Raw genomic sequence first — 27,984 nt, forward strand, 5'->3', positions numbered from 1 at the left:
TTTGATTTGTATGAAAGCACTCTTTCATATACTGTTGGCCATTTGCATGTCTTTGGAAAAATGTCAATTCAGGTTGTTTGCCAATTTTTTAATCTGGTCGCTTGGTGTGTGTGTGTGTGTTTGGCTGTTCAGTTGCATGAGTTCCTTATTTTGGTTATTTGGATATTGTCTGAAATATATCCAGTATGTGGTTTGCAAATATTTTCTCCTATTCTGTAGGTTGCCTGTTATATCTTGTTGATGGTTTCCTTTGCTGTGCAGAAGCTTTTGAGTTTGATGTAGTCCCACTTGTTGATTTTTGCTTTTATTGCCTAAGCTTTTGGTGTCATATCCAAAATATTACTAGCAAGGCCAACGTCAAGAAGGTTTTCCCCTATGTTTTCTTCTAGGATTTTTATGGTTTCCGGTCTTACGTTTAAGCCTTTAATCCATTTAGAGCTGATTTTCTTGTATGGTGTAAGATGACTCCAATTTCATTCTTTTGCATGTGGATATCCAGTTTTCCCAGTGCTGTTTATTCTTTCCCCATTATGTATTCTTGATGCCCTTGTCAAAATTAGTTGACCCATATATACTTGGGTTCATTTCTGGGCTGTCTATTCTGTGCCATTGATTTATGTGCCTGTTTTAATGCCAGTACCATACTGTTTTGATTACTTTAGCTTTTTATTTAGCTTAAGATCAGGAAGTGTGATGCCTCCACTCTTCTTCTTTCTCAAGATTGCTTTGTCAGGGACTTTGAAAAGGCCTAAAAGCAGCAGAAATTTACTAGAAAGTCAAAATAGTTCACTTCATTCTTCAATGAAGGCCAGCCTGGCCAACATCTGAATTTTCCCCTGTCCCTGAGAGTAGCAGAGGAAGTGCCTGAGAGAGGGCCTGAAGTGGCCTGAAGACACAGAGGGGTCTGGGCAGACCTGACAACCCAGAACCAAGTAGGAAGGGAGGACACTGGGAGATGCAGTGGCCCGGGGAGAAAACAGAAACCCAGAATGACTAAGTTTTCTCAGAAGACACTAAGAAAATGGAAAGCAACTGAGTTTAACTAGGATTCGTTAACAGTAACGTCGTGCTAGAAAATCGAAATGAGCACTAAGAGGGAGGAATTAAGTCGAGTTTTAGGAACATCAAGTGACATTTTTGTACATCTGAACTGTTGTACATCGTGACCACTTAACCCAGATGAAGTGGTGGCTGAGACAGCCAACAGTCTTAAGCAAAGGTTAGTCGGTAGATGCCCTACCAGGCGGGTGGATGCGTGCGTGGTGACTGAAGCCGTTGAGTAGATGAGATCATCCAGGAAATCCACCTACGGTGAGAAGAGAAGAGAACCAGAGCGTGAATCTAGACGTGTACGGGTCAGGTAGAGAGGAGCCAGCAAAGAGGACCAACCAGAGAGGTGGGAAGGACATAGGGAGCCCAGTACTTCGAAAGCCACAGGAAGAGGGTTTTAAAGATGTCATGCAGGATGGTGCAGGTTGATGCTGACAGAGCAAGTGGGGAGAGAACTATAAAATATCCATTGAATCTCCTATATGTTAACAGTTACTTACAACTTCCCCTAACGTTTGTGAATAGACACAAAGGGAAAGGGGGATGCTGATAATCACTGTGCTGCTTCTGGGAGATTCACCCTCCGATATCTGCCGGGTTTTGTCATCAGGTGTAGTCTATGTTCAGGTATTTTAATGATCTAGGCAGCTTTTTAAAAAATTTCTTGAATAGTTTATAAAAGTTCACAGTAAATATAGTTCAAAGAATTCAAACTGAGGTCACAAATTGGGCCAGATATTGCTTGGTCAATATTTAATCCCTGCAAGGGATCTAGATTCATTATTGTACCTTTGGATGTGCTTATTTACCTCAGGAAAATCAAACTCCATCCTAAATTTCTCTGTAAACCAGCCTGGGTTTGCCAATCTTCTGACCACATTTAAACCAAGAATTTCCACCACCTGTTCCCTTTTCCTCCAATTCTAGTGATTTTCCCAGTTATACTTACATACCTTCAGACATCACAAACCCCACACAGGTATTCAGATGCACACTTATAGGAGGGAGTAGATTATCAGTACCACGGTCCATGTTTACTTATCCTCAAGTTATTTCATGTAGATTGGTTTTGTCTTCCTCAGTCAGATTTTCAACCCTTGCAAGCAGGACCATGCCATGTACTATATGTTCATTTTTCTGTTACCCTAGCACACTTATTCATCACACTGTAGACATTTAATAATGGCTTATTAATTGGCTGGAAAGCTGTTTAATTTCCTCCAAGAATTATATGTGGAGCAAAGTACAGTGGCCAGTGGAGCAAAGATTTAAAAGTTTTGTTTTTATTAAAACAAAAAAATGTCGCATTACATTCTTTAAATGTTTATTTGTTTTTGTATGTTGTATGCTTTTAAACTTCTAGTCAGGGAAGGCCTTATATTGTAGAAGGCCTAATGTATAGAGGTCCTGTCTCCCTAGATCATCAGAATTGCTAACCCCGCAATTTGGAACCTCGCAGTGCGGGCAGCTGCCAGCCCCCGCAGAGGCGCATTTAGCCGATATGCTGTGGAACCTGCCAGCGGGGGTTCAACAGGCCGCCGCTGCAGCACTGACCTTCATGGCAAACCATACCTCCCCATGAAGAATTTCACTTGGAAGACCAAATCAAGCTAGTTTACAAATAATTATGTCACTAAAGTAAGCCTAATAGTCACCTGAAACTTTCGTTATCTCATGCTTCTCAAAAATCTACAGGCATCTTCAAATCATTGCTACACCCGACTTCGTTGTAACAACTCAGTCAGCCTTAGCTGGATTACGTAAAGTGACCTGGGAAAGCTTCTTACCTATTCTGAAGAAAGCCCTAGACCTAGAGGGCTGAGATAGGGAGGGTGGGAGGGAGGCTCAAGAAGGAGAGGACATGGGGACATATGTGTGCATATGGCTGGTTCACGTTGGTGTACAACAGAAATAACATAGTACTATGGAGCAATTATGCTCCAATGAAGATCTATTTTAAAAAAAAAGTACAAAAGCAAATTTTTTCTAGAGGTCACTTTGAAAATTCATCAGGGTATTCTAAGTTATATTCATGCCTAATGGTCGTGTGGTGAAAACAGTGAAGGGGCCAGTAATATATCTTGAATGTATGATTATCTGGTGGTTCAACTTGATTTAAAGACAGATTAAGAGAAAAGGAGCACAGAATCGGCCTGGGCTGGATACCTGTTGGCACTGAGTGATGTGTACAGGGAGGTTCATTCTGCTATATTCTGTCTGTTCTTTTCTGCTCTTGTGAATGTTTGAAATTTTCTATAATGAAAGATTAAACAAACAAAAAAAGCAAGCCCTAGAAAATGTGGATAATAAATGAGAATAATTAAGTTTTCAACTTTATTTTAACAAGCTGTAACCTTATTTTATAAGGTTCTCTCTCTGTGAGACATATTTTTTAATGTGCGAAAGTGTCGAAAGTAAAATAATGTCCAAGTGAAAACTGAGGAACTAATTAAGAAGTTTAAAAATAAAATTAGGTAAGTACACGAACTGCTTGTTTTATATCTTTGTTTTGATAATAATCATTATCAATTGAAACTGATAGGAGTTAACTGCACCTGCATTTTCACTGAGAGGAATTTAGTACAGGATTTGTATAACTAGAGTGCGGCCATCTGATCACAGAGCCTATGCTGTTGTATTCAGAAGTATACGATGACATTGCATTATTTCAGTTTGAATAATGTGCAGAGTTGCTCCTTTGGGGGGAGGGGGCGTTTCTTCTTAACTATGGTGCACCTGGCAATTGTGTTGACCTCTGTGAAGAGAAGAAAAAGATTAATTGTAGGATAAATATACCCTAGTAACACAAAAGCATATTTTCTTTCTCTCTTTTTACAAAGAAGCTGTGACTGTCCAACAGGCTGTAATTTTTTTAATGGGTTGCAAGGTTAACAAATAAGGACATTATGATAATTCCCATGCTTCATTTACATAATACCATCAGTAAATTCAACTCTAAATCAAAGCAGTCCCTTGCCATGCATACATACAGTAGATATAATGAAAATGCTTTCAGAGTAAATGTCAGAAGAAAAGAGCAATCTATTTATTTCTAAATTCTTATGGCATCTAGATTCATGCAGTAGTCCTAATATTTTCAGTTATTATGGTGCAGATTTGGTATTTGTTGTAAGGTATGCCTGTCAATTTACCATTGTAATGCTGGCCCTAGAAATGCATTTTGCAAACTACCCAAGAATACGTCTGCACGTGTACCTGTAAACATATTTATAGCCATGTGAAGACCAGGTAGCTCAAATAATGTTGGGTCACATACTTTATAGGAGTTTTTTTTTCATTAAGAGTAGAAAGTAAAGAGAGATCAGAAGTTATATTGCTTTTCCTCCCAACATACCTCTGATGATCACTTATCTTCTTACATTTATTTGCTACTATTCTCTCTTCATAAGAAATACTAATTCCCCCCAAATCTTTCAAAAAACGACAACCTTCAGTATCCAAAAACAAATGATTTTATTTATACCCTTACAATTCAGTGAGTATCATTTATTTTTAGCATTTCAGTTATATTAAATACTAACCATAAAAGCAGTTTGCCATACATGGGTTTACACTCTGAATTATCAAGTGTAAATTATTGATTTTGATGAGTTAACTGACTTAATTCCAACAGAATAGTTGACCTAGAAGCATTAAATGGAAATAGTTAAATTTTTTGCACTCAAATTATTTCTTCTCATTCCACAATTTTTATCTATTCTACACTACAGAGAACACGGAGCTGCCATGGAAGCAGGAGGGCAATGAACAGTATATTTCCCCCCAACTTCCCATTAAATTTCTGATTAAAAAATGCACGAAAAAAAGACTAACCATGTCCTCAGCAAAGGAAACAGTTTTTTCTTTACATATTTTGACATCATATTACTTAGCTATGAGATCAGTTCAAAGGGAAATTACATAGCATATTTGACAAAATAATATAGTCAACAAGGTAAATTCACATGGAGTTTATAATTTCATATCACATAGAGAAAATACCTTCTTAAATATCTAGTGTATTTTTAAAATTTTCTTACAGACATACTGGGCTAGTCCATAAACTCCCAAATATCAGAACTGAACCAGATTACATTTTCTGACCATGATGCAATTGAGATAGAAGTGTAAAAATAAGTCTTAAAATTAAGAATCAGTATGAAATCTGAGGTGAAGCAATTATAATTAGAGTTATAAGTTATTTCAAAATAATAAAAATGAGAATAGCTATATATAAAAACTATGAATGTAATGCAACCAGATCTATATTCATGGGAAAATTCAGATCATTAAATGTTTTCATGATTAACTGAGAGAAAATAATAAAAAAAGGATGTAAAGTAAGATTTCCTTTTTTAAAAAAAAAAGGAGAACAAGTATTTTTCAGCCCCAGGAAAAACACAAAAAGAGAAGTAATTTTGATAAGACAGAAATATACCAGATATCTAAATGAAGCTAAAATAGTATTTTTTGAAAATAAAACAAAATAGACTAATTACCTAAAAAAGAAGCCACAAAAAAATAGAAATAAGAACAGTATTATAATAACTATAGTTGATAATGTTAAAATCTTGGCATGCTATGAATGCAATTTCACAGAGACAAATACGAGGCTAAAGTGTAAATTTCTGAGAAGACATAGTCAGTACAATGATGTGTCTGTCAAAGAATTCCCTTCAAAAAAGTGTTCAGGAACTCACAGTGTTTTAGACAAGTGCATTCAAAATTCATGGAACAAGTAATTTCCATAGTGTGTGATCTGCTTGGGAGAAAAAGAAAAATACAGAAAGTCACCTATTTTATGAAGATCATCTACCCTAGAAGCAAAGTCTGACAAATAACCTTTTAGGAAGAAGGAAGGGAGAGGAGGGAGAAAGGAGAGAAAAAGAAGAAGAAAGCTATGGATCAATCTCAGGGATTTAGAGGTAAAACTCCGAAGTATAGTACTAGCTGATTGAATGCATATTACATTAAAAGACTATCCAGATAACATATCAATGTAACATAATATCCAAAGTTCAAAAGAAAAAAGCCATCTTGATAAATGCTAAAACAGTTTTCAATAAAATCTAACACTGAGTCCTAATGAAAAGCAAAACTCTTACTTAATTAGAAATAGGAGATGCTTTAGCAATATAAAGAGTATACTTCTTAAATCAATTGTCAACATCATAATAATGGTAAAACACTGAAAGCAGTTCCTTTAAAAAGCAGGATGAAGGTAAGGATGCTAGTAACAACACTTTTTTACGTTATTAATTTGGGAATTTCTAGCTGAAGCAATAGGACAGCAACAGAAGTTTCTGAAAAGCATGATATTGAAAAGAAGAAGATAGGATTATAGGAGTATTAGCAGACAACATGAATTTTGACAATAAAAATGCAGAGAATGAACCAAAATAATGATTGGTACTTGTAAAAGAATTCAGCAAAGATACGTAGCTTTCCTATAATAATTTATAATGGGAAAAGAACATATTGGAAATAAGAGCAAAAACAAATAGAATACCTTGAAATAAAGTTAGCAAGAAAACCACAGAAAGATAAAAAAAAAAAAAAAGCAGAGGTGGACAGTGGAATGACCCACTGTGTTTCTGGATTGAAAGATAAGAAAATGTAAACATATTCTAAAGTTGATTTCTAGGTTAAAAAAGTTGTGTTCCATTTCTATGAGATTTTCTTGAGAACTTAATGTCCCTAGATATCATTTGTAAATTTCAGGAAAAAAGAATAATTATAAATGAGGTCTTGCCTTTTAGATGGTAGAACAAATAATATAAAGCTACCATTAAAACCATATGCCTCTGTTACGAAAATCAACCACAGATTAATGGAACAGAGCAGATAGCCCTAAAATTGACTGTAGTATTTATAAAAATCTGTCCCCAAAAGATATACAGCAAACCAATAAGAAATGGACATATAATGCTTAAATTTTTCTGATTTGGGGAGAATAAATAAAACAGCCTTACCTTATACTGAATACGCCAGTATTTACCAGATATATTAATGATTTAAATGGGAGGAATAAACCAAGAGAAACCAGATGATATGAATTGACCATTTCACAGTCTCTGCTTAGGAAATGACAAAGCATAAGAAGTAATAAAAAGCATTACAAAGAAACACTGTGGTCGATTTGCACTGTGTAAACGTTAAAACCTAGACATTAGAAAGCCTCATTTAAAGTTAAAGAGCTACAGACAAACTGGATAAAATATAGAGAACGAGTGGAAAAGTGGTTAACATATGTAACATAGAAAGAGCTCTTATAAATCATTAGGAAAAACACAAACACCATCCATGGAAAAATGGACACATTGATTTATTTATAGAAGAACAAATGCACATGGAAAACAAGCATATATATGATTGCCGTGGAAATTAAAAGTATAAATTAAGTTACTATTTTTTACTCATCACAATGGCAGGGATGAACAAATATTTAACGGTGACAAGAATGTGCTAGTTTAATTATCCTCAAACGCTAATGGTGAGACTAAAGACGCAACGTTTCAAAAAGTGATTTGGCAAAATATGTAAGAAAGCATTGAAATCGTTTCTGTCACTCACCCAGTAAGCCCACTTACGAGAACATAGCCTAAGGAACTAATCAGAGCTGAAAGAGAAAAATTACGTACATGGCCAAAAATAAAATTAGACAATAAGAAAATGATTAATAAGTAATGGCACATTCATATATGGAATATAAACAGCCCTTCAAATTCATCTTTCATAGAAGAACCTTAGCAAACTGCTAGCTAATCTAACTAGGGATACAAGACTGCAGAATTGGAATGGGAATCCTGTAAATGCATCAGCTTAATCTTCCCGCGTGTCAGGGGGTTCACTGACAAGAGCATCTATACAGGGCTCTAGAGAAGCCGAGAGGCTGGTGGAGGGAGGGCCAAGTGCTTGCTCTTCAGTAGAGTGGACACTCTCCATCCCTCCCTACCTTGGACCTTCAGAGTCCATTCTGTACAAAATGAAGAATCTGAATAATGTTCCTGCAGCCTATACAGGGCTTCCGCACCAGGTGGGAGAAGACTAGAATGCCATCTCCAGATAAGTTATCTTTGCTGCCAGGCTGTCTTGTGCCACTGAAAGCTGTCTTGCCACCTCCTGTGGCCATGCCTGCGACCAGACATGTCCTTATAAGGAATAGTAGCTTTTTAAGAATATTGGTGTATTTCACCTTACCTTGATAAGAACCACCTATCTGTTACAAAGTATGAGTGGGGCAGGGAGGTGGGGGGAGGCCAGAAACAAACTGAATGTTGCTTGTTTAAAATCAGGTAGTATTCTTCTATTCTGTGGTTTTTACAGGGCAATTTGAGAAAGTAACTGAGCAGTGAATAAATAATTTTCCCAAATTTGGCTCTTTGGAAAAAAAATTAACGTAGGTTTTCACCTCGAGCTATATACCCATATATTTTTCAGATAGAGATCAATATGGTCTTGAAAAACAACCAAGAGGTAATTGGGGGGCTCTTAAATGCCACCCCTGAATTTTCCTTATTCTCCAGTCAGGTGAGCCTGTAGTTTTGTTGTTTGTCTCCATAGTTCCATGGACGGTCGTACACAGGATACATGCTCACAGCTCAACATGACACCCAGTAGGTGGCACTCTCAAGACACTGTCAGCGTCACTGTGTGCATTCCCGTATGCTTCTCATAGGGCGCCCCCGTTTATGTATGCTAGATGGCTGGGGGTGAGGGAACAACCTAACTGCATGGACCAGACGAAACTAACTAGCCTCTGAGGACTAATCCATTACCTGTGCCCTACGGGGGTGACGGAAGAAAATGGCAGAAACACAGTGAGTATGTCCAAGAGACAGATGGTGGTCCAGAGGGGACGTCTGTGGGTCTCACCACACAAATAGAGCTGCATTATTCTCCTGTTTCTTCTGTGAGACAGGAGGGGCAGGCTGGGGGCAGCATCTTCCCCAAACCTAAGAGTGTAATTTATTGAAAAACGAAATGCTCAGTTTTCAAGGTTCTTGTGCAAAGTACTCAAACCAGAGTGGCAGAAAGCTTGAAGCCCATGAGCTGTAGGATAAGGACAGGTGGGAGTTGGCTCTAGGGCATCGGTGTTCAGTTGATAGGAAAAGAAGAACTAAAGGAATCACTTGAGCAGTTCCGAATGGGGCTGGAGGCTGACAGCTCCCTGCTTGCTGAGAAGATCAGAGGGAGCCTGTGAGCCAGACCACTGAACACTAAGGCATCCCTGAAGCGTTCAGGACACTCAGAGCAGACTTACAGCTCTTCACCTCAGGAAAACTCAAGGGAACACAGTGGAGTAAAACAAGTGGTCCAATTCAGGGCAACCATGAGAAGTGAAAATATCTCTGGGAACGCAGAGCATGAGGCAGTGCAAGGCAGAGAGGAGTGCAGAGGGACTGAACTGTCCACACAAGCTCAGAACCTGCGTCCATTTCTGTTCAAGAGCCCCTCGCCTGGCTGAAGGGCAGATGAGGTGAAAGGCAGACAGGTTGCGAACCTGACTGCGGTGAACCTTGCCTTTAACAAATAGCAGTGACTATTCCTCCCTTCTAAGATTTCCTCTGGGTCCCTATATTGCTTAAAGTTCATGACTGTCCATTTGTAAGTGGGAATTTACAAAAACTAAACAATTGATTTCTTAAGGAAGATATTACAATAACATAAGTGCATTTCTGTGCTGCTAATATCCTATTTATACATGTGATACTTTTGCAAATTATACTCTGAATGTTTACTTAAGTAAAATAGTATAATTATGATTAAAATGAGAATAATACTGAAATTCAGTTTTCTAGAGCAAATATTGGCAATGAGTTTTAAATCTGTCTTCTTCTGAATGCAAAACGTTGAGATGTTTTTCCTTTCATTGCATTCCTGATCAACTCAAATGCTTAATGAAATTATTACCAGAACTACAATATAAATAAATACTTTACCTTCTGGCTATTTAATATAGCAGCAACCTTTACCAGTTAATACGTATCATGCACATCATACAAAATAGTCACAAACCTAATTTTGCTATTGCCAGCGTTGATGCGCTGCTGGTAATTTGTGATTATAAATGTTTATGTCACTTTTGTAATTAAGGGGTTAGAATGACGTTGGCAGGCAGTGTTTGTGCTCCCCCAAAGGAACAAAAATTTAGAGGGCAAAATAAACTTAACGCCTTTCTGAAATATTTGTATGCTGAAAAGCTCACAGGCAGTTTGCTCTTCAAAAATACAAAATAGCCTGGGGAAATTTAATCTGAACAGTCAAACCCTGTTGAATACATTCCTCAATAATTTTCACTTACTGGCTGCCCACGTTACGTGGCCATGTCTTAAGGGAAGACACCCTTTAAGAATATTTAGCATTATCCTGGTGAAGAAAAAAAGCCAATTTTGCAAGATATAAGAATTAATTGGAAATTCTGAAAATTCAACACGTTTTGGGATTTTTTTCTCTCTGTAGTATGCACATGCCCTCATGCATATTTATAATTTTACATAAATGTGACCATACCGTACACTCCAGGATTCTTTTGAATGCAATATTTTTTTCATTTTCTCTTTTTTTCCTGTTTCTTCCCCCCTCCCGCCCACCGCCATTCTCCCTCTCCAACCCACATTGCTCTCCCCATCAAGGAAGCTCTTATAAAACATGTGCTCTTTTATGTCTTTTGTAGATGTGCATAAATGCCCTTACAGACACATACAGATATAGAGATTTTTTGTCATTATTTTATTATGCATCTTGCTTTTCTCCCTTACTACCTGAGCAGGAATCCCTGCACATCAACAGGTATAGCTAAAAATCATTCTTTTTAATAGCCATATGGTATTCCATATGAAGATCACAATAATTTATGTAACCTTTCCCCTATTGTTAGGTATTCACTTTGTTTCGATTTTTTGCCACTATGAAAAATGTTGCAGAAAACTTCTCTGAAAATGTCCTTGTATACTGATGATATTTTTATGGGATAAGCCTCCAGGGGTGGAGTCGTTGAGTTGAAAGGCATTTTGGGTTTTGATAGATTGCTTTCCTAAAAGGCCCTAAGAAGATGTTTCCTTCAACAATTTGTTTGAATTCACTTTTTCTGACATCCTGTCCAGCAGTGTTATCCTTCTTTTTAATCTTAGCTAATATGCCTGGAGTAAAATGATATTACACTGTTATTTTAATTCATATTGTCTTGTCTGCTGACAAGCTCATTTGCCTTTCATGCTTGGTGGCTTTTTGGATTTGCTCATCTTGAACTTGCTGCTTACATCTTTTGCTCATTTTTCTGTTGGTCTGTATTTTGTAGTCATTTGCCACCTTTTTATGACTTCTGAGTTCTAGTGAAGACATTTGTACCCCTAGATTGTTCATGAAGTCATGCAGATTTCCTTTCAGGATGTTTGTGGGTTCCTTCATTTACATTTATCTTTGAAGAATCAGGATTTATTTTTGTATCTGGTGACAATAGTGATCCAGTTAAGAAAATTATATTGAGTGTCTGCTCTTCACTTAGCACTGTGTCTCTAAGCTAAAATGGATTCAGTTAGGCTTTTTAGCATCTCCAAACACCTACCACCTGTACATATCCAGTGAAGAAGCATGAGGGCATCAGATCCTAAGGTATAATGCCCACCATCCAAAAACATATGGTCCCACTATTTTTTTTAAGTCATAGGTAAAAATAGTAAGAAGTATGAGATTAAGTGTTGCATTATTTTGCTAGGGCTGCCATAACAAAGTTCCACAGACTTGGGGGATTAAACAACAGAAGTGTTATTTTCTCACAGTTGTGTAAGCTAGAAGTCCAAGATCAACGTGTTGGCAAGTTTGGTTTCCTCTGAGGTCTCTGCTTGGCTTATAGATGCCATCTTCTCTCTCTGTCTCCTCATGGTCTTCCTTCTGTGTGTGTCTGTGTCCTAATCTCCTCTTCTTACGAGAACACCGAGCATACTGAATTAGTGAGGCCACAGTGACCTCACTTTGAAGACCCTTTCTCCAAACACCTTCATATTCTGAGGAACTGGGGGTTAGGACTTCAGTGTATGAATTTTGAGGGGACACAATTCAGCCCATAACACGTTTCAAATAAATTGCACAGCCTGTGAGTACCATTGATGTTCACGTGAGACGGAGATGACTGGGCCATCTGTGAAAGCTTCACGGAAGAGGCGGAGATGGAGACAGGCATTGAAGGATGCTTAAGATTTCAGTGAGGCCATGAAAAACCTTTCTATGAGATGAGAATAAGCAAAGTTACAGCTGTAAACGTGGTGTGCTGGGGTTCCAGTTAGGTAACGAGGCTGACCAGAGGAGGTAGTTCATTTTGGGGGGAAGTGGGAGATAAATTGGAATGGCTGAGATTGCAAGTAACTTGGATTTAGGAGAGGTTTCGGTTTAATGGAGAAGGAAAAGAGCATCACGAATTTTTGGAAAGTGGAATTTCGTCGTGGTATTTAAGGAAGGAAAATCTGGTTTTCATGTGTGAGATAAAGCACAGGGCGCATTAAGACGCTGCCACGGTTGTTAAATGAGCAGTTTAGCCCAGGGTGGCAGCAAGGGTAAGCAAGAACTAGTGGATGAGTATTAGGCATTTTAAAAAATGTGTCAAGAAAGTTGACAGAATTTGCTGATTGCCTGCTTCCAGGAAACGAAGAAGAGGAATTAGGCGCGGGTGACATCAGTATTACAAACCTGGGGCACAGAAATACAGTGCCATTAAGGTCGTGGTGTACAGAATCTTAGATGGAGAAGAAACATGACCCCTGACTCACCTGAGTCTGAGAGTTTGAGATGCACGTATTCAACAGGGGTAGGAAATTAGGGCCGAGCTCTGGTGGATGAGAGGTTCTAGCCGAGTTATGGATTGGGAAGTCATCTGTAGGGGGTCATTGTGCAAAGTACAAGGAGCTGGGAGCACCATGATTCATTCCAGGAGGCAAAGGATTGTTTACGCATCCAGCAAACTTTTATTAAGCACTTACTATGTGTCAGGCATTTCCTTAAGTGCCAGGAATACAAAGGTAAATGAGATAAGGTGTCTTGCGCGCAGAAACCTCACCCTCAGTCATGAAGGGAAGGGGTGGTCGATAACGTTAAATGGTCATGAAGTCAGAGATAATGACAGAAAAGTGGCCTTTGGCCTTGGGCAGTAAAGTGGTCACCCTTGACTGTCTAGAAGGCAGGTTCTATAGAGTCTTGGTGATAGAAATCAGATAGAATGGCAACATTTGGTGAGAAAATGAAGAAAGAGCAAGACTTCCTTTATTCCCAGAATCTGTTTGTTTTTCCCTTTCGTGGCATTTATTCAGGTTCTTTGCCACCTTAAATTTAATTGCTATTATAATAGTAATAGTCTGATATTTTAATTCAGACTTTAAATAATATTAAAGTCAAGTTAAAATTTAGTCCCTGGTCACCTTTATGTTTCTAAAAACATAACTTGATACTGTATTTTAATGTTTCTTGCCATTCAGACTCAAATAAGATATATAAGTGCATATGACCAGTACATTTAAAAATAATAAAACTTGGCAAGAGCCAATAAGAACTGTTTAATAATCAGCCCTGGGGCTTCCCTGGTGGCGCAGTGGTTGAGAGTCCGCCTGCCGATGCAGAGGACACGGGTTCGTGCCCCGGTCTGGGAGGATCCCACATGCCGCGGAGCGGCTGGGCCCGTGAGCCATGGCCGCTGAGCCTACGCATCCGGAGCCTGTGCTCCACAACGAGAGAGGCCACAACAGTGAGAGGCCCACATACCGCAAAATAAATAAATAAATAAATAAATAAATCAGCCCTGGGAGAGAGGATAAATAAGGAGAAGGAAAATAATAAAAGACCACTGTTTTTGGTGGTGGCGAGAATTCAGGTTTTAGCATCTTTCCTTGCGCCTGTGATGGTCTAAGACGGGATTCGGCTAGGGCTCCGGTATCTGGATTCCCTCCACCTCCTATGTCTACTCCTTTGGAGGAAAAGGGAGAGAGAGAATGGGAGATGAACCTCCAGGGATTGGTTGGAAAAGTACTTCTACTCCTATCTATAACTGATCTCTATTAACGTGGTCTCATTAACAAAGATCCCGTTTTCTTTTGTTTTATTCTAAAAAGGACGGTAACGAATGATTGTCCTGGTTTGCACTGTTCCATGCCTTACACCACGATGACATACTCCCAACTAGCTGATCTACCTTTGTCATCCAGCAATTTCCCATAAATTTTAAAATGAATGAGCTGGATAACGTTAGGATATGAATGCTCTTGTGATAAATACGTTCACACAGTGAGCTGGGGCTGGGACTAGAAAGTGAGGCATCTGTGAGTCTCCCTCCTGGTTGGAGCGGTCTTACGCTGCCTGTCACGGCTGCTCACACGTAGTAAGTGTGGAGCATTCATTGATTTGATTAGATTTGACTTGATCTGATTAGAATCGTTTGGAATAATTCAGTTCCTCTGTGTGTTTCTATCTCTGAGGATTAGGAATTATTGTTGCCCCATTATTATATGCAATAATGATCCCTTGATGCCCTTAAAGTCCGGCTGAGACATGTGTGCTCAGATATCTGTTGAAGGTAAGCCATTCTCCAGTGAGCACCCATACCCTACTCCCAACCCAACCCTGATATATTTATCACAAATGCACTTAGGGGATGAGGTGGTCAAGAATCACGAAAAATAGACAGAAATGGTTTGTAAGCGGCCTATTAACTCTGTAGACATAAGGCCACTTGTAACAAAAGCACTGACAGCAAAGTGTGAAGATCCTCAGAAACTCTGATGATGTTGCCGCAGGTTTGAGGACTTGGCTCTATCAGAGAAAGAACAGGGAGAAGAGGACAAACCTAGTTCTTTCTTGGCCAAGGATTCTAAAGTCCGATCTGAACATTCTAATAGTTTGAGATTCTAAATATTGGTGAATATCTGTCCAGCCTGCAGTTGAGCTGTCTCTTGATTTGGGTCATAATATGAGGTGGTACTTTAAAAATGAAGATCATGCAGTGTTTGGATGGATGGATGGATGGATGGATGGATGGAAGGATGGATGGGTCACTCTGTAGTGCCAGTGACGGGGAGGCAAGGAGACAACAAGATTCTATGAGCATAATCCTCCTTTCTAGAGATTTTACGGCAGCTTTGTCTGCTCGCTCCATCCACTCTCAGCTGCCATTCCACATTATCAAACTGTGCGTTTCTTTTCTTCCCCGTCTTCTCTTCCCCTTAACTTCTCAAAATCCTAGACCACTGGACAGTCGGAAGGAAACACATGATGAGGAATATAATAAGGGTTGGTGGGGGGAACAAAGGAATTTCCTCTTTCTCCCAGTTTTTGCCCCAGGTGTATGTATATAATTTGTCGTTTAACACAGACGGTAAACAGTGCTTGATGCTAGCCTTTGTAACTGAGTGCTTGTTTATGATCGCCTTCCTTGTAGGTATCTCCAGAGGAGAGGGGCCAAAAATACTGAGACCTCCGAGGCGGCCCCGGAAACCCAAAACACTAAATAACCCCGAAGACTCCACGTACTATTCTCTCCTACACGTAAGTGGCTCACTCTCATTCTTAGGTGGGAGCCGTAGCATCCCCTAACAGCGCGGAAACTGACCACACTAGTCCTGTCAAAAGGGAGGGCTTTGCAAAGGAGGTGCGCCTGTTTCTGCTTACCTGCCCCTCCCTTGACTGACAGTCTGGGCACTTGGCTGTCCGCCAACCCCTCGTCCTCAGGGTCCACGCCTCTCCCGCAGTCCTGTAACCCCTGTGCCCTCCCACCGTTCTCTCTTCTGGTCCTGTAATCTGAGCTGCTGTGCAAATATCAACCCAGAAAGAGAAGGGCCTCACAGCAGGAGCTCTCCAGGGAGGAACCTTAGTGTAAATGGACCGGGAGAAGGAAGGGGGAGGAAGAGACGTTTATTGAACACCTTTTAAATCCCAGGCCTAGAGAGAGGTGTGTTCACACACATGGTGAGATCGAATCTTAGAGCCTGGAGGGTGGCATCCCCATCTCACAGATCAGGATTCTGAGACACGGATAAGGCACCTGTTAGCTGTCAGGGCCATTAATTGTACTGAGGTCTTCTGGTTTCCCAGCTCCCGTTGACTCACGGTGAGCAGCCTGGGAGCTCTTGGCATCACCCCTGCCAGCCTGCCCTTCCTCTAGGTTCCTGTTCTCCGTGAATGCCACCAGCATCTGCCTGGTTACCTAAACCAGCAAAACTGCGAGGCATCCCGAATCTTGCCTGCTGATCAGACACGCTGAAGTGTGACTCCTCCCCACAAAGGCTCGCTCTGATTCATCTTCTGCTTCTGGCCTCACGGCAGCTACCCTGTTTCAGACCGTCTCATTCCTTACCTGGAGTAGTTCAGGCCCCACCTAACTGCTTCTAATCGCAGCCTCTGCAAGCCATACCAGAACATTTCTCTAAACCATAACTTTGATTGTGTTCCTCCCTGGAGAGTCCCTTTAATGGCTCGGCAACTCCTCCTGCACCAAGTCCAGACTCCTTCGGCCCCGTGCCCACTGGCCAGAGTTAACTGCTGGGACCTCTGCCAGTGCGTGGCCTCCCACGCTCCTGGGCCCTTCCGTTTACAATACTTATTCCCCCTCTCGCTTCCTGCTGCCACAGTGAAGACAACAACAACCTCCATGTCCTTGTAGAGCCCAGAGAATGTTTCCCATGAGTTGCAATTAAATTTCCCACCTCCCCGGCCATAAATGAAGGTTGACTTTCAAATCAACCATCTCCCGGTCCTCTCCCTTCTCTCTGCTGATTTCTCTCCAGTGTCTTTGGAAGGGTCCTCTTCCCCTTGGTGTTGCCTAGGGTTCAATCTTAGATTCTCTTCTCATCTCATTGCCTTCGGACAGTTTCATCAGCTGCCATGACATCAGTTTCTCCTGATTCCTGAATCCTGGTCTCTGGCTCAGACTCTCCCTCTGACTCCAACCTCAAATATCAGAGTACCTAGTGTTTGTTTTACATATTCCACGTGATGCACGAAGGCAGTCATACGTATATATACATTCACCTATATACTATGGGCAATACACACACACCTCCCTATATGCTATGGGTATGTACGCACACACCTCCCTATATACTATGGGTATGTACACACGCCTACCTATATACTATGGGTACGTACACACACACCTCCCTATATACTATGGGTATGTACACACACCTACCTATATACTATGGGTACGTACACACACACCTCCCTATATGCTATGGGTATGTACACACACACCTCCCTATATGCTATGGGTACGTACACACACACCTCCCTATACACTGTGGGTGTGCACACACGCACCTCCCTATACACTGTGGGTGTGCACACACGCACCTCCCTATGTACCATGGGTACATACACACACACACACATACACACACCCTTTTATTACTATGGGTACATATGCACACATCTATATACTGTGGGTACATACACACACATATCCATCTGAAATACACAATTAAATGGTTTTCAGTATAATCACAGAGTTGTACAACCATCACCACAGTCAATTTTACTTATTTTTAAATTTATTTTCAAAACAATTTTAATTGAACTATAGTTGATTTACAATGTTGTATTAGTTTCAGGTATACAGCAGACTGATTCAGCTATATATATATATATATAGCTGATTCACAAATGAGTCCCTGCCCCCAAGAAGCTTACTTTGTCATTGTACTGTTATTTTAAAAATGAATATAAATTGTTTTCATGCATCTTAATTTATCAGTGACTGGAAACCTTTTTATAACCCTGGGTCTTGAAATCTGTGGCTTCAGTGAAACATAGAAAACTAGTGTATTATTTGAAGTGAAAACACACCATGGGTTCATATTTATCTGGCCTTTACCCAGATTGGGGGTGTTACACGTAAGTGAAATTTATAGCTGTGATGGAGCCCTACCCCCTTTAACCATCAAAGCATTCTCAGTACTTTTAAATGGTTTTCACAAACATCCTTCTCAAATACATTATACTGCACATTTTAAAGCTTTTCTTCATGACCCAGGTCACTGTAGTGAGCAAAAATGTTTGTACTTTATTCAGAACTATGCTTATCAGAGAGGCTCCCTGACAGCCGTATCTAAAGTAGCGCCTGTCTCTCTGTATCTTCCTGGCCTTACTTAATTTTTCTTCACAGCAGGTATAGATATGTATCTGCTTGTCTCCTGGCTGACTCTCCCCTGTGGACTAGAAGCTCCAGGAAGGCAGGGACTTTGCTCACTCTTATGGCCCCACTGTTGCTCGTCATGAGACTGTTTGCTAAATAACACACGACTTACTTTAGACGAGGCTCTCAGCTGCCGAGCTGTGGACAAGACACCCCTCCCTCATGCTTGCCCGACACGAGCAGCTGTGCTGACAGATGTCTCACCTGTTAATATAGCTTTCGTTTCTCCTTGGATGCCACCACTTAGGGTGGTCATTCCGACTGCCTTAACATCAATACTAGCTCTCTTCTATGATTTGATGCTCTTAATCTCCTACATCTGGGGAATGTTGCTGTTGTCGTGTCCAAAATAAGAGTAAGCTGAAGCTTAGAAACGTGGCTGTGGAGGAGAGAACATCAGCTGAACACTCACGCCCCATTGTCACGGCGTGTGGTGTCTGCTCTAACACGTAGAAGCTGTGCAGCCATCAGCAAAATGACTCCATGCCAACAGCTTCCTCAAGAAGTGAGTAATGGACCCGTCACATCACAAGTCCCTTCCGGTCCCATTATTTTTCTGGGGCCTTCCCTCAACCACAGCAGTAGGTTGTTTGGCCACTTCCAGGTCCCTTTTTTGTTATGTCTATATTTTGGCTACCCTCTTCATCCTTGTGAAGGCCTCTGAATACATTATATATTCGTGTATTTCCAAAAGGGAAGTAAGACTGTGTCCGCCATGATGTAATGGTGAATTTTAAAGTCTTACGATAAAATGTATTTCTTTATGTCAGGTGGGAGGGAGAGGGAGTGAGATGCAGTGACTGAGGAATGGCTTCTTCAGTCCTCTGAGCTCAGACCTCTGTTCTTTCAAAGGCCTCCTCAAGAAACATCCTCACTGGATATCTCCCCCGTAAGTCATCTCTGTTTCCTTGTCTTTCTCTCTTCTTTACTCTAGTTTGATAAGAAACGGCCATAGGACATTTGCTTCTTCTTTTGCATTTAAAATCTCAGGTTTGTAATTTGTCATATCAAAACTCTGATTGCAAACATCATTGGTCTTAGTAATTCAGGCATATCTCGTTTTATTGTGCTTCACAGGTACTGTTTTTTCTTTTTTCTTTTTTTTACAAATTGAAGGTTTGTCACAACCCTGCATTCAGCAAGTCTATTGGCACCATATTCCCAACAGCATTTGCTCACTTCCTGTCTCTGTGTCTCTTGGTAATTTTTGTAGTATTTCAAACCCTCCAATGGCAGTTTTATGGCATTTCTAGCAATAAAGCATCTTTAAAATAAGGTATGCATTTGTTTAGACATAATGCTATGGCACACTTAATAGACTATAGTAGAGTGTAAACGTAACTTTTATATGCACTGGGAAACCAAAAACATTTGTGTGACTTGCTTTATTGCAGTGGCCTGGAACCAAACCTGCAGTATCTCCGAGGTGTGTGTGTAAATGCTCCTACTATAAAGTCCTGTGTGATAAAATTCATATTAAGTCCTCTTCCAGGAAATGCAATATCCTCCTTCATGATCAATAATGCCATTTCCTACATCCCTTTAGCCCTAGAGCCTAGGGGACTGAGAGACAACTAAATGTGAAGCTCTGTCTTAACGCTCATTTCTTCCTCCCGCTTTGTTCCTTATTTACAACTCCTATTTTATTACCTTGATTACATAAGTGCTTCTATTATAAACCATCTTAAATAATTTTTGGAAAAATATATCATTGAATTACATTTCATTACACTATTCTAGCACAGGCAAGAGTGAAATAAGCCCAGACAGTATTTACTCTTCTGAGAATTCCTGTAACTGAGAACCAGCTTGTACACACCGTCTCCCAGGTGGAAGTGCTGATCCAGAATAAAAAGGGGTCCTCGCCAGGGTGGAACGTTATTTGATTCTTGGTTGTAGGAAGGGGATCTCTGTTACTCAGCATCATTTTGGATTATAGAAAATGGTTATCAAGGACAAGAGAGACGTTTCTTTCAGATGATCAAGGAGGCAGGACCTCTTCTGTTAAGGCAACCACCACAGCAAACACCACCCTGCTCCCAGGGATCATTAACTGAACTGCTAGGGGCCGTTGTGCTTATGCTGGTAATAGCATTATTTGTAAGCACCTCCTAGCCTAGGGCACTGTGTCAAGAATGTGAAGTAACAGGAAGCGGGAAGGACAGGAATGTAATTGGTGTCCTGCCCCTTACATTGTTACTTCCTGAATGGTCCACTCCCAGACTTGATGCAGGAAAGCATTCATTTCCACCTCATCCACCCACTAAAATACCAATGATAAGAATAAAAGGAACTATGAACTATTTGCCTCATCTAACATTTTAAGTTATTACAAATGATAAGTTATGAGAAAACTTATGATTCAGTATGTCTAAGGATAACTTGGGAAAACCCTAGATATTTACAAACCATTATTATTATTATTATTATTTTTTTTTGCGGCATGTGGGCCTCTCACTGTTGTGGCCTCTCCCGTTGCGGAGCACAGGCTCCGGACACGCAGGCTCAGCGGCCATGGCTCACGGGCCCAGCCGCTCCGCGGCATGTGGGATCTTCCCGGACTGGGGCATGAACCCGTGTCCCCTGCATCGGCAGGTGGACTCTCAACCACTGCGCCACCAGGGAAGCCCACAAACCATTATTAATTGACGTTTTTATTACCTTGCACTTTTATGGTGCCACCCAAGTTGATACTTGCATTAGGGTTGCCACAATTATAATATCTTAAGCTTGTTCAAGGTGAGTGTGGTATTTGTTTTCTCAGCCTAAAAGACATATATCTTCTTTTCAACATGTAAATATAGGAGTTCAAGTGCATTGAGCTAGAACACAGTGAAACACATGACTAATGTCACAATACAAAAGAGAATACTGCTTTATATGTAAGATTAAATGAAATACCACTTTGTTCAAATTGAATTACTGATTAAAATATATCTAGTTATTTTTATACTTAAACATTCTAAAGTATGCCGTGATACATCAAATTTCCAATTATGAAAAAACATTTTGCAGTGAACATGTGTCATCCATGCTGCTACTTTTATGCCATAAGTGGGCTCCTATAGGTTAATGAAGTCAGATTTCCATTCTTCTGTGTCCTGTTGCAGCTGCCCTAAGTATCCACCCATCTGCTTTACCTGCAGACAAGGATGACGTCAAAGCAGCCTAATTAACCTGCCTAAATACAACTACATTTGTGATAGAGAGATAGACTTTCCAGAAAGTCTGACATTTTGTCCCCATTTGTAGGTAGATACACGTTATGTAATCTTGTGTAGACTGGTCACCACTGTGTGGTAAACTCTTTTTTTATATGGGATGCAAAGATTAATTTCATTCTCGGCCTGGTTAAAAAAAAACAGCAACACAAATTCATAATTAGTAAAATTTGAGTAAACGAAAATTTTTAATTGAGTAAAATTTCTTTAGGTTGTAAATATATTTTATCCACTTGCTTATTTCTAAATCAGCTTTATAGGAATACGTTTATATGTTAATACTATAGTAATATATAAATTAATCCTATTAAGATCATAATATGATATAGAGTCTTTTTTAATTATTCTATTCTGTTTAGAAGTCAATCCAAGAAGAAAAACGAAGATCAAGGAAAGATAGGTAATTATTATGTCTAACTTTTAATGTCATCTTCTCAAACCAAAATATAACTCCATATGTTCAAATTATGATTAAAAACCACCCATTTTATGTGGATAGATTTTGGGAAGTAGTGTGCTCTCAATACATTTATATTATACATATGAGGTTTATATGTAATTTATAAGATCTTACCTATCGGAAATATACTGAGATAACACAGTGCAAGTTATTTACTGAGAACTCAAACAGTTTTTAATAAATTGTACCGTCCAGTATGGAATTTGCTTTTCTTGTCCCATTAATATGGTTTTGATTGAGCAGTTTGAGCATGCTCATGTTCATGAACTTTCTTTCCCCAAACTCTTTGTACTTTTTTGTTCTTCAACACAAGCTAAATCACTTTTTATAATGTTTATGTATTTGTTAGGAAGATGAGGTTTATGTCACCTGCGTGTGTGGCCCACTTCTATTCACACTATTCCCCTTTCCCTATAACATTTCAGCCCACCAGTGCTTTACTCTTTTAATATTATACTCTTTTAATATTATATTTCAAGCAACGAATTTCCGGACAGTGCTCAGAACAATCGAGGGTTCTTCTATTAAGCATGAGTGGACACAGAGTTCCGATTTATGAATCAGTGGCATTCTGAAAGTTCATTTATAGATTGGTATCTTAACTTGAAAATCACTTTTCCCCAAAGTGCTGTAACACCCGGTAGTTTTTCAGACTGACACCTGTTGACCTTAGATGAAGTTCCATCAGACCAGAGATACCGAGTACCACAGGAACCAGAGTGCAGGTTGACTAGATCCAAGAATGAAAATGGTTGAGGACACAGCCCTGTGTGTGTGTTGTGTGCAGAAATTAAAATCAATCCCCTAAAGACACATGGGTAGGGAGGGACAGAAGGTTACCTGTGAAGGAAGTAAGGTAGGATCATGACACATGATGTGCCTCAGTGGGCTGATAAAATTGGGAAGTGCTTGTGTTAGTACATAAAGGCCAGCTTTCCTCATGGTGGCCCAAGGGTCAGTTGTGAGTCCTGATGTAGACTGGCCAAGTGAGCATTATAATCACCGGCTATCTAGTAACTACTAGTTTTGTGCCAAGTTGAACGTGGTAGAACTTGGAAACGCTGTCCCAGCAGCTAATGCCCTCTTAAAGGTAAGAAGTGAGGGGTTTGTTTTTCTTTCTAATTTACGGTATATACTGTTTTTGCACATTTCAAGACCTCTCTCATTCCTGTTGACATACATGTGTTACTGCTTAATTATCGTAAATACTTTAAACGAAGAAAACAAGTATCTTGTAAGTTTAAGTGAGTAGACAGCTTGATACTGTGGTGTGTTTATGTGTTCATTTGCAGTCAGGGAAAATTATTAGATTTGGAAGATTTCTATTATAAGGAAATTTTGCCCAGTCATCCTGGACCAGAGGAACACAACCTTAGTTTAAGAGAACGAAGACAACAGCAAGAACTCCAGAATCAATGTTTTAAAGCTGATGAAAGGTAATAAACGTACGTTGAAGTACAGCATTTTCAATTTTATACTCACCATTCCATTTCTAAAGCATTTTCATTTACGTATGGACTAATGACAAAGCGTTCTTACTGAGCATCGCGTCTTATGATTGATGTGTTGTTTAAAAGTAAAATCATAAGGATTATGGTAAGGTAATCAGACATCCTAGTTTTTCTAGCACAATCCCGGTTTTTACCTGTTTTCTTGGTGTAATCATCAGAAGCACTCCCTTTTAAAAGTTGTTTGGTTTGGATGATAAATTATGTGGTCATACTATATAATTATAAACAATATCTGTGTTTAATAATATCCAAAACCTGTGTTTAAGCTCTAACCAGTGTGATTTTATTTACTTATTGGTTTCTCGATTATGCTGTGTAATTTCTCAGAATCAGTGATGTCAGACCAAAAACAAAAAATTGAGGAGAAATATTCATACAGAAATATGTATTTTGGATTTGATTTTCACTTTGCCACCAACTTTGTTTGACATTTAACTTAAACCATTTGTAGCTTACTTACTACTTTGGGAATGTTTTTTTTCTTTCCCCAAAAAATTCTTTGTAAAGTTTTGAAATTGAGGGCACATAATAAGATGGACATGTGGTACATGAGAAATGCGAGCAGTGCCAGGCAATGAAAAGCTGTTTTTCCAAAATCCTAAGTGAACACCCTGTCAGCCCAGGGCACGCAGGCCCCCCACATAGCTGCCTCTTGTACAGTGTGCTGTGTGGTTAAGAGAAGAGGGTTTAGAGCGAGATGGTCTCAGATTTGGGTCCCGATTCTGCCACTTAGTAGCTGAGTGACCTTGCCGTGTTACTAGACCTCTTTAAGCTTCCGTTTTCACATCTGCAAAAGGATTTACTAGTTGCCTCGCCGTGTTGTTGGAGAGATTAAATGAAACGATGAATGCGGGGCGCTTAATGCGAGACATGGCGCCGGGGAGGTGTTCCATAAATGGTGGCTGTCATCATCTTTATTTGCTTGTCCAGAACTATGGTTTCTGCCCCTTGTCTCCAAAAGAAGATGTATTCTTCCATCTTGGAGCTTAGAGATGTTCTGGTCCAACCACAGAGTTCTATATGGGAGAATTACCAAGTGCCCGAGAGATTAAGGGACTTGCCCGAAGTCCCACATTGAGTGAGTGAACTAAAATCCAAGGGCTTTCACTCTTTGCTCAAATGGCTTCTCACTGACGCACCCACTTCTCGTTTTAACAAACCAGTCTGCCTCCCCTCAGGCGTGTTCTCCCCTCCCCGCAGCGGCAGGCGCACATCTGCTGTGAACGTGTTCACTCCCTGGTGTTCCAGTGGCGTCTCTGGATGTCAAGGCAGTTCACTAGACTAGGAGCTGGGAGCTCACCTCAGCGGAGCGCTCGCGGTGTGCTAGGCTGTGCTCTTATCCTGTTACCTTTGCTCTTATCTCATTTAACCCTCACAGGAGCTAGCGAGATGGTTACTCTCCTTGCCCTATTTTACAGATGAGGAAGCTAAGCCTGCTTAGTTTCATACTGCAAACAGTCACCTAGATAATAAATGATGGGGTTAGAATTTGAACATAGGCCTTTGTGAATTTAGAGCTGATAACTTTTAGCACCCACACTGGGTGCTTGAGGAGGGAGTGATGCGGTCGTGTCCAAGATACGATCCTTATATCTGTCTCTGAGGATCTGAACTTGAGAGAGAAAGGATTCTTATCTAACCATGCAGACAGGTAACTCCAAGGTGGAATATTTCTAAACTAAGGAAGACTAAAGAGACAAAACAACCAAGTGCAGTAGGTCAACCTTGATAGGATCTTGGCTTTAAAATAGAAAACAAAAACAAAACAGAAAAACAGCTCTAAAGGACCTTTTGGGACAATTAGAGAAGCTTCAGGCCAAGCTATATGTTGGAAGATGTTATTGTAGAAAGAATATTTTATATATCTTATTATATATATTAAATTATGATCTAATAAATATTATATATTTATCCTATATAGAAATATATAGTACATATTTTATATAGATACTAATACATTATTCTGATAAAATATTTATATATATTATATAATACATACTCTCTCTGTATAGTGTACTCAGATAAATAAATATATATATTTATCTGAACATAAACACACACACACACACACACACACCCACACACACCACCCAAGTACACCAGGAAGGTATGAGCAGGTCTGGGAATCAGGGACAAAAGCAATGATTATTTGAGTGTCTCATGAATTTGAATGAATGAAAGCAAGTGCAAGGTAGTCAGTGATAACATGGATGATTGTCCTTGTAGCTAAGACCAAACCTTCCCTTTGTGCACTGAATTCTAGTCCTTCCATGTCCACCAGAACATTGTCCTGCAACTGTCCCCTCTCTCTTCTGCACCTTGAACGTTTGTTCTCTTTACCAAATCATTTCTGACAATCTGCGAACATGATCCAATTGGACGCATCATAAAAAGTACCCTTGACTCGATCTGGAAGTCATCCTTGACTTTCCAGAACACCTGTATTCCTGCTCTTCATTACAGCAGAAGAGTAAATAGATGGGCGAGATCCTACCTCCTCTTGGGCCTCTCTTTCCATCCTTTCTTGAGCCACCATACTCAAGTTTCCATTCCCATCACTCCATGGAAACTGTCCCTGCCAAGGTCACCATATCCAGTGATGATTCTCAATCCTTAGCTCACCCTATCAGCAGCATTTGACACTCTTTCTTTAAACGTTTTCTTCATTGGCCTCCAGGACAGCAGCTCCTTCCCTTGGTTTGCCTCCTACCTCACCCTCTGCTTCTCATTCTTCTTCGCTGATTCCTCCTCATTTCACTGATCTCTCAACACTGGAGAGTCCCAGTCCTTTGTTTGCATCATCAACGCATACTCTCATGACCTTAAATGTCATCTATTTACCTAAAATTCCCAAACTGAAATCTCTAGCGTAGGTCAGGGCTTATATATCCAACCGCCTATTCAGTATCTTCTCTTGAATATCTTCTCTTGAATATCTAGTAAGTATCTCAAACTTAGCACAACTGAAACCAAAATCTTTATCTCCCCCTCCCCCATGAGGGGCTTTCCTGTAGCCTTCCCCATCTCGTTAAATGGCAACCTCACTTTTCCTATGGTTTAAGGTAAAAACCTTAGAGACATTCTCGATTCCTTTCTTTTACACCCCACGTCCATTCAGCAAACTCTTCCAGATTGACCTACCAAGATAACTAAAATTTGACCAGTTCTAACCTCCACAAGCCTAAGCCTGCCAGTCCTGCTTAAGACTCTTGCAGTGTCTCTTAACAGGCCTCCTTACTTCCACGGAACCACTCAACTCGGAAACCTCCAGTTTGTCTCTTGCTCTCTCTAAGTAAAATTCAAATTCTTGCCATGGTCTCACAGCTCTATGTTGTCTGTCACACTGTCCCCTCATTCCTCCTGCTCTCGTCCCTCACTATTCTCCCCCTTGCTTGCCCCATTCACGCCGCAGTGGCCTCCTTGTTGTGCCATGAACACAATACACACCCTCATCTTGGGACCTTTACGTGGGTCTTGCATCATCCTGGAATGACTGCCCTTCCCCAAGAGATCTGCCTGACTCTCTCCTCCCGTTCTTTCAGGCCTCTTGTCCAGTGTCACCTTATCAGAGACACCTGATCACCCTCTATGAAATTGCTTAGAGACACACACACACACACACACACACACACACACACACACACGTCAGCCTTTCCCCATGAACCTGCTTTACTTCTCTGTAGACTCTGTAGACCTCCCGCCCCCTGGTGTATTGGAGCTGTCCATGGTCCTCCCCCGCACTAGACGGTAAACGCTGGGAAAGCAGGGACTTGTGTTCACCCATCGCCTACCCTGGTGGCTGGTGCTTCGTAGGTGCTCTGTGAATAAATGAAAGAATGACTGTAGCTGCATTTTAGGGAGCCCCCCACTTCCCCAGGCAAGCTGCAGACCCTAAAGGTAAACGTTGGCAGGGCTTCCCAGCAGTGGGTTCAGGAAGGTGACCCAGCAGCCTCCTTGACAACGTGGAAGCATTAAAAAAGCTGACAGGACCCACTCCTTGCGGCTAACAGAGGGGTGGGTCACATTTGGGGGCAGCGTTTTAAGGAAACAACTGAGCAGTTGCAAAATGATGGTTGTCTGTATAGGCACCTTGAGTTTCCTGTTTGACCAGAACGTACTAAAGTGTTTGTTTATTGGTTGTGAATTTATTTCAAGCCAAACCAAACTCACCTCTCTGAACTACACCTTCTGATGCTTTACTTAGCTGTCATTCAAACAACCGGGTTCCACCAGGTTCCACCAACCCTTCTGCTCCTCGCTCAGGAGTTTTGAAAACCTGCTGAGGCGATGTCGCAGATCCGTTTGGTCACTGCCCTGCTGTCTTGAACGTGCGGTTATGAAACGCCCGCAGTTTGGTGGGAGGTGTGGGAGGAGGACCCGCCTGACTCGGGGTGGGCGGGGATGCGCGGCGCGCGGTGGCGCCGCTGATGCTCGGCCCCGGGTCTCGCTCGCAGGTGCTGGGCGGCGGGGGACCGCGAGGAGGAGGAGAATGGGCCCACCGCCAGCCCCTACGACTACAGGAGGCTCCTGCGCAAAACCTCCCAGCGCCGGCGCCTCGTTCAGCATGTGTAG

The 27,984-nt window shown here is 40.6% G+C and overlaps 1 protein-coding gene across 1 annotated transcript in view; it reads left to right on the forward strand.

Annotated features, from left to right (window-relative positions):
* Window positions 1–27,984, forward strand: part of MYO3A (myosin IIIA) — a 184,739-nt gene extending 156,755 nt beyond the window's left edge. The window contains exons 32-35 of the mRNA XM_060164931.1: window positions 15,470–15,576; window positions 21,801–21,841; window positions 23,194–23,337; window positions 27,867–27,984. Of these exons, the coding sequence (XP_060020914.1) occupies window positions 15,470–15,576; window positions 21,801–21,841; window positions 23,194–23,337; window positions 27,867–27,984 (410 nt within the window). The remainder of the gene's footprint in view (window positions 1–15,469; window positions 15,577–21,800; window positions 21,842–23,193; window positions 23,338–27,866) is intronic.

Source organism: Lagenorhynchus albirostris, chromosome 1, assembly GCF_949774975.1.
Source record: "Lagenorhynchus albirostris chromosome 1, mLagAlb1.1, whole genome shotgun sequence".
Lineage (NCBI taxonomy): Eukaryota > Metazoa > Chordata > Mammalia > Artiodactyla > Delphinidae > Lagenorhynchus > Lagenorhynchus albirostris.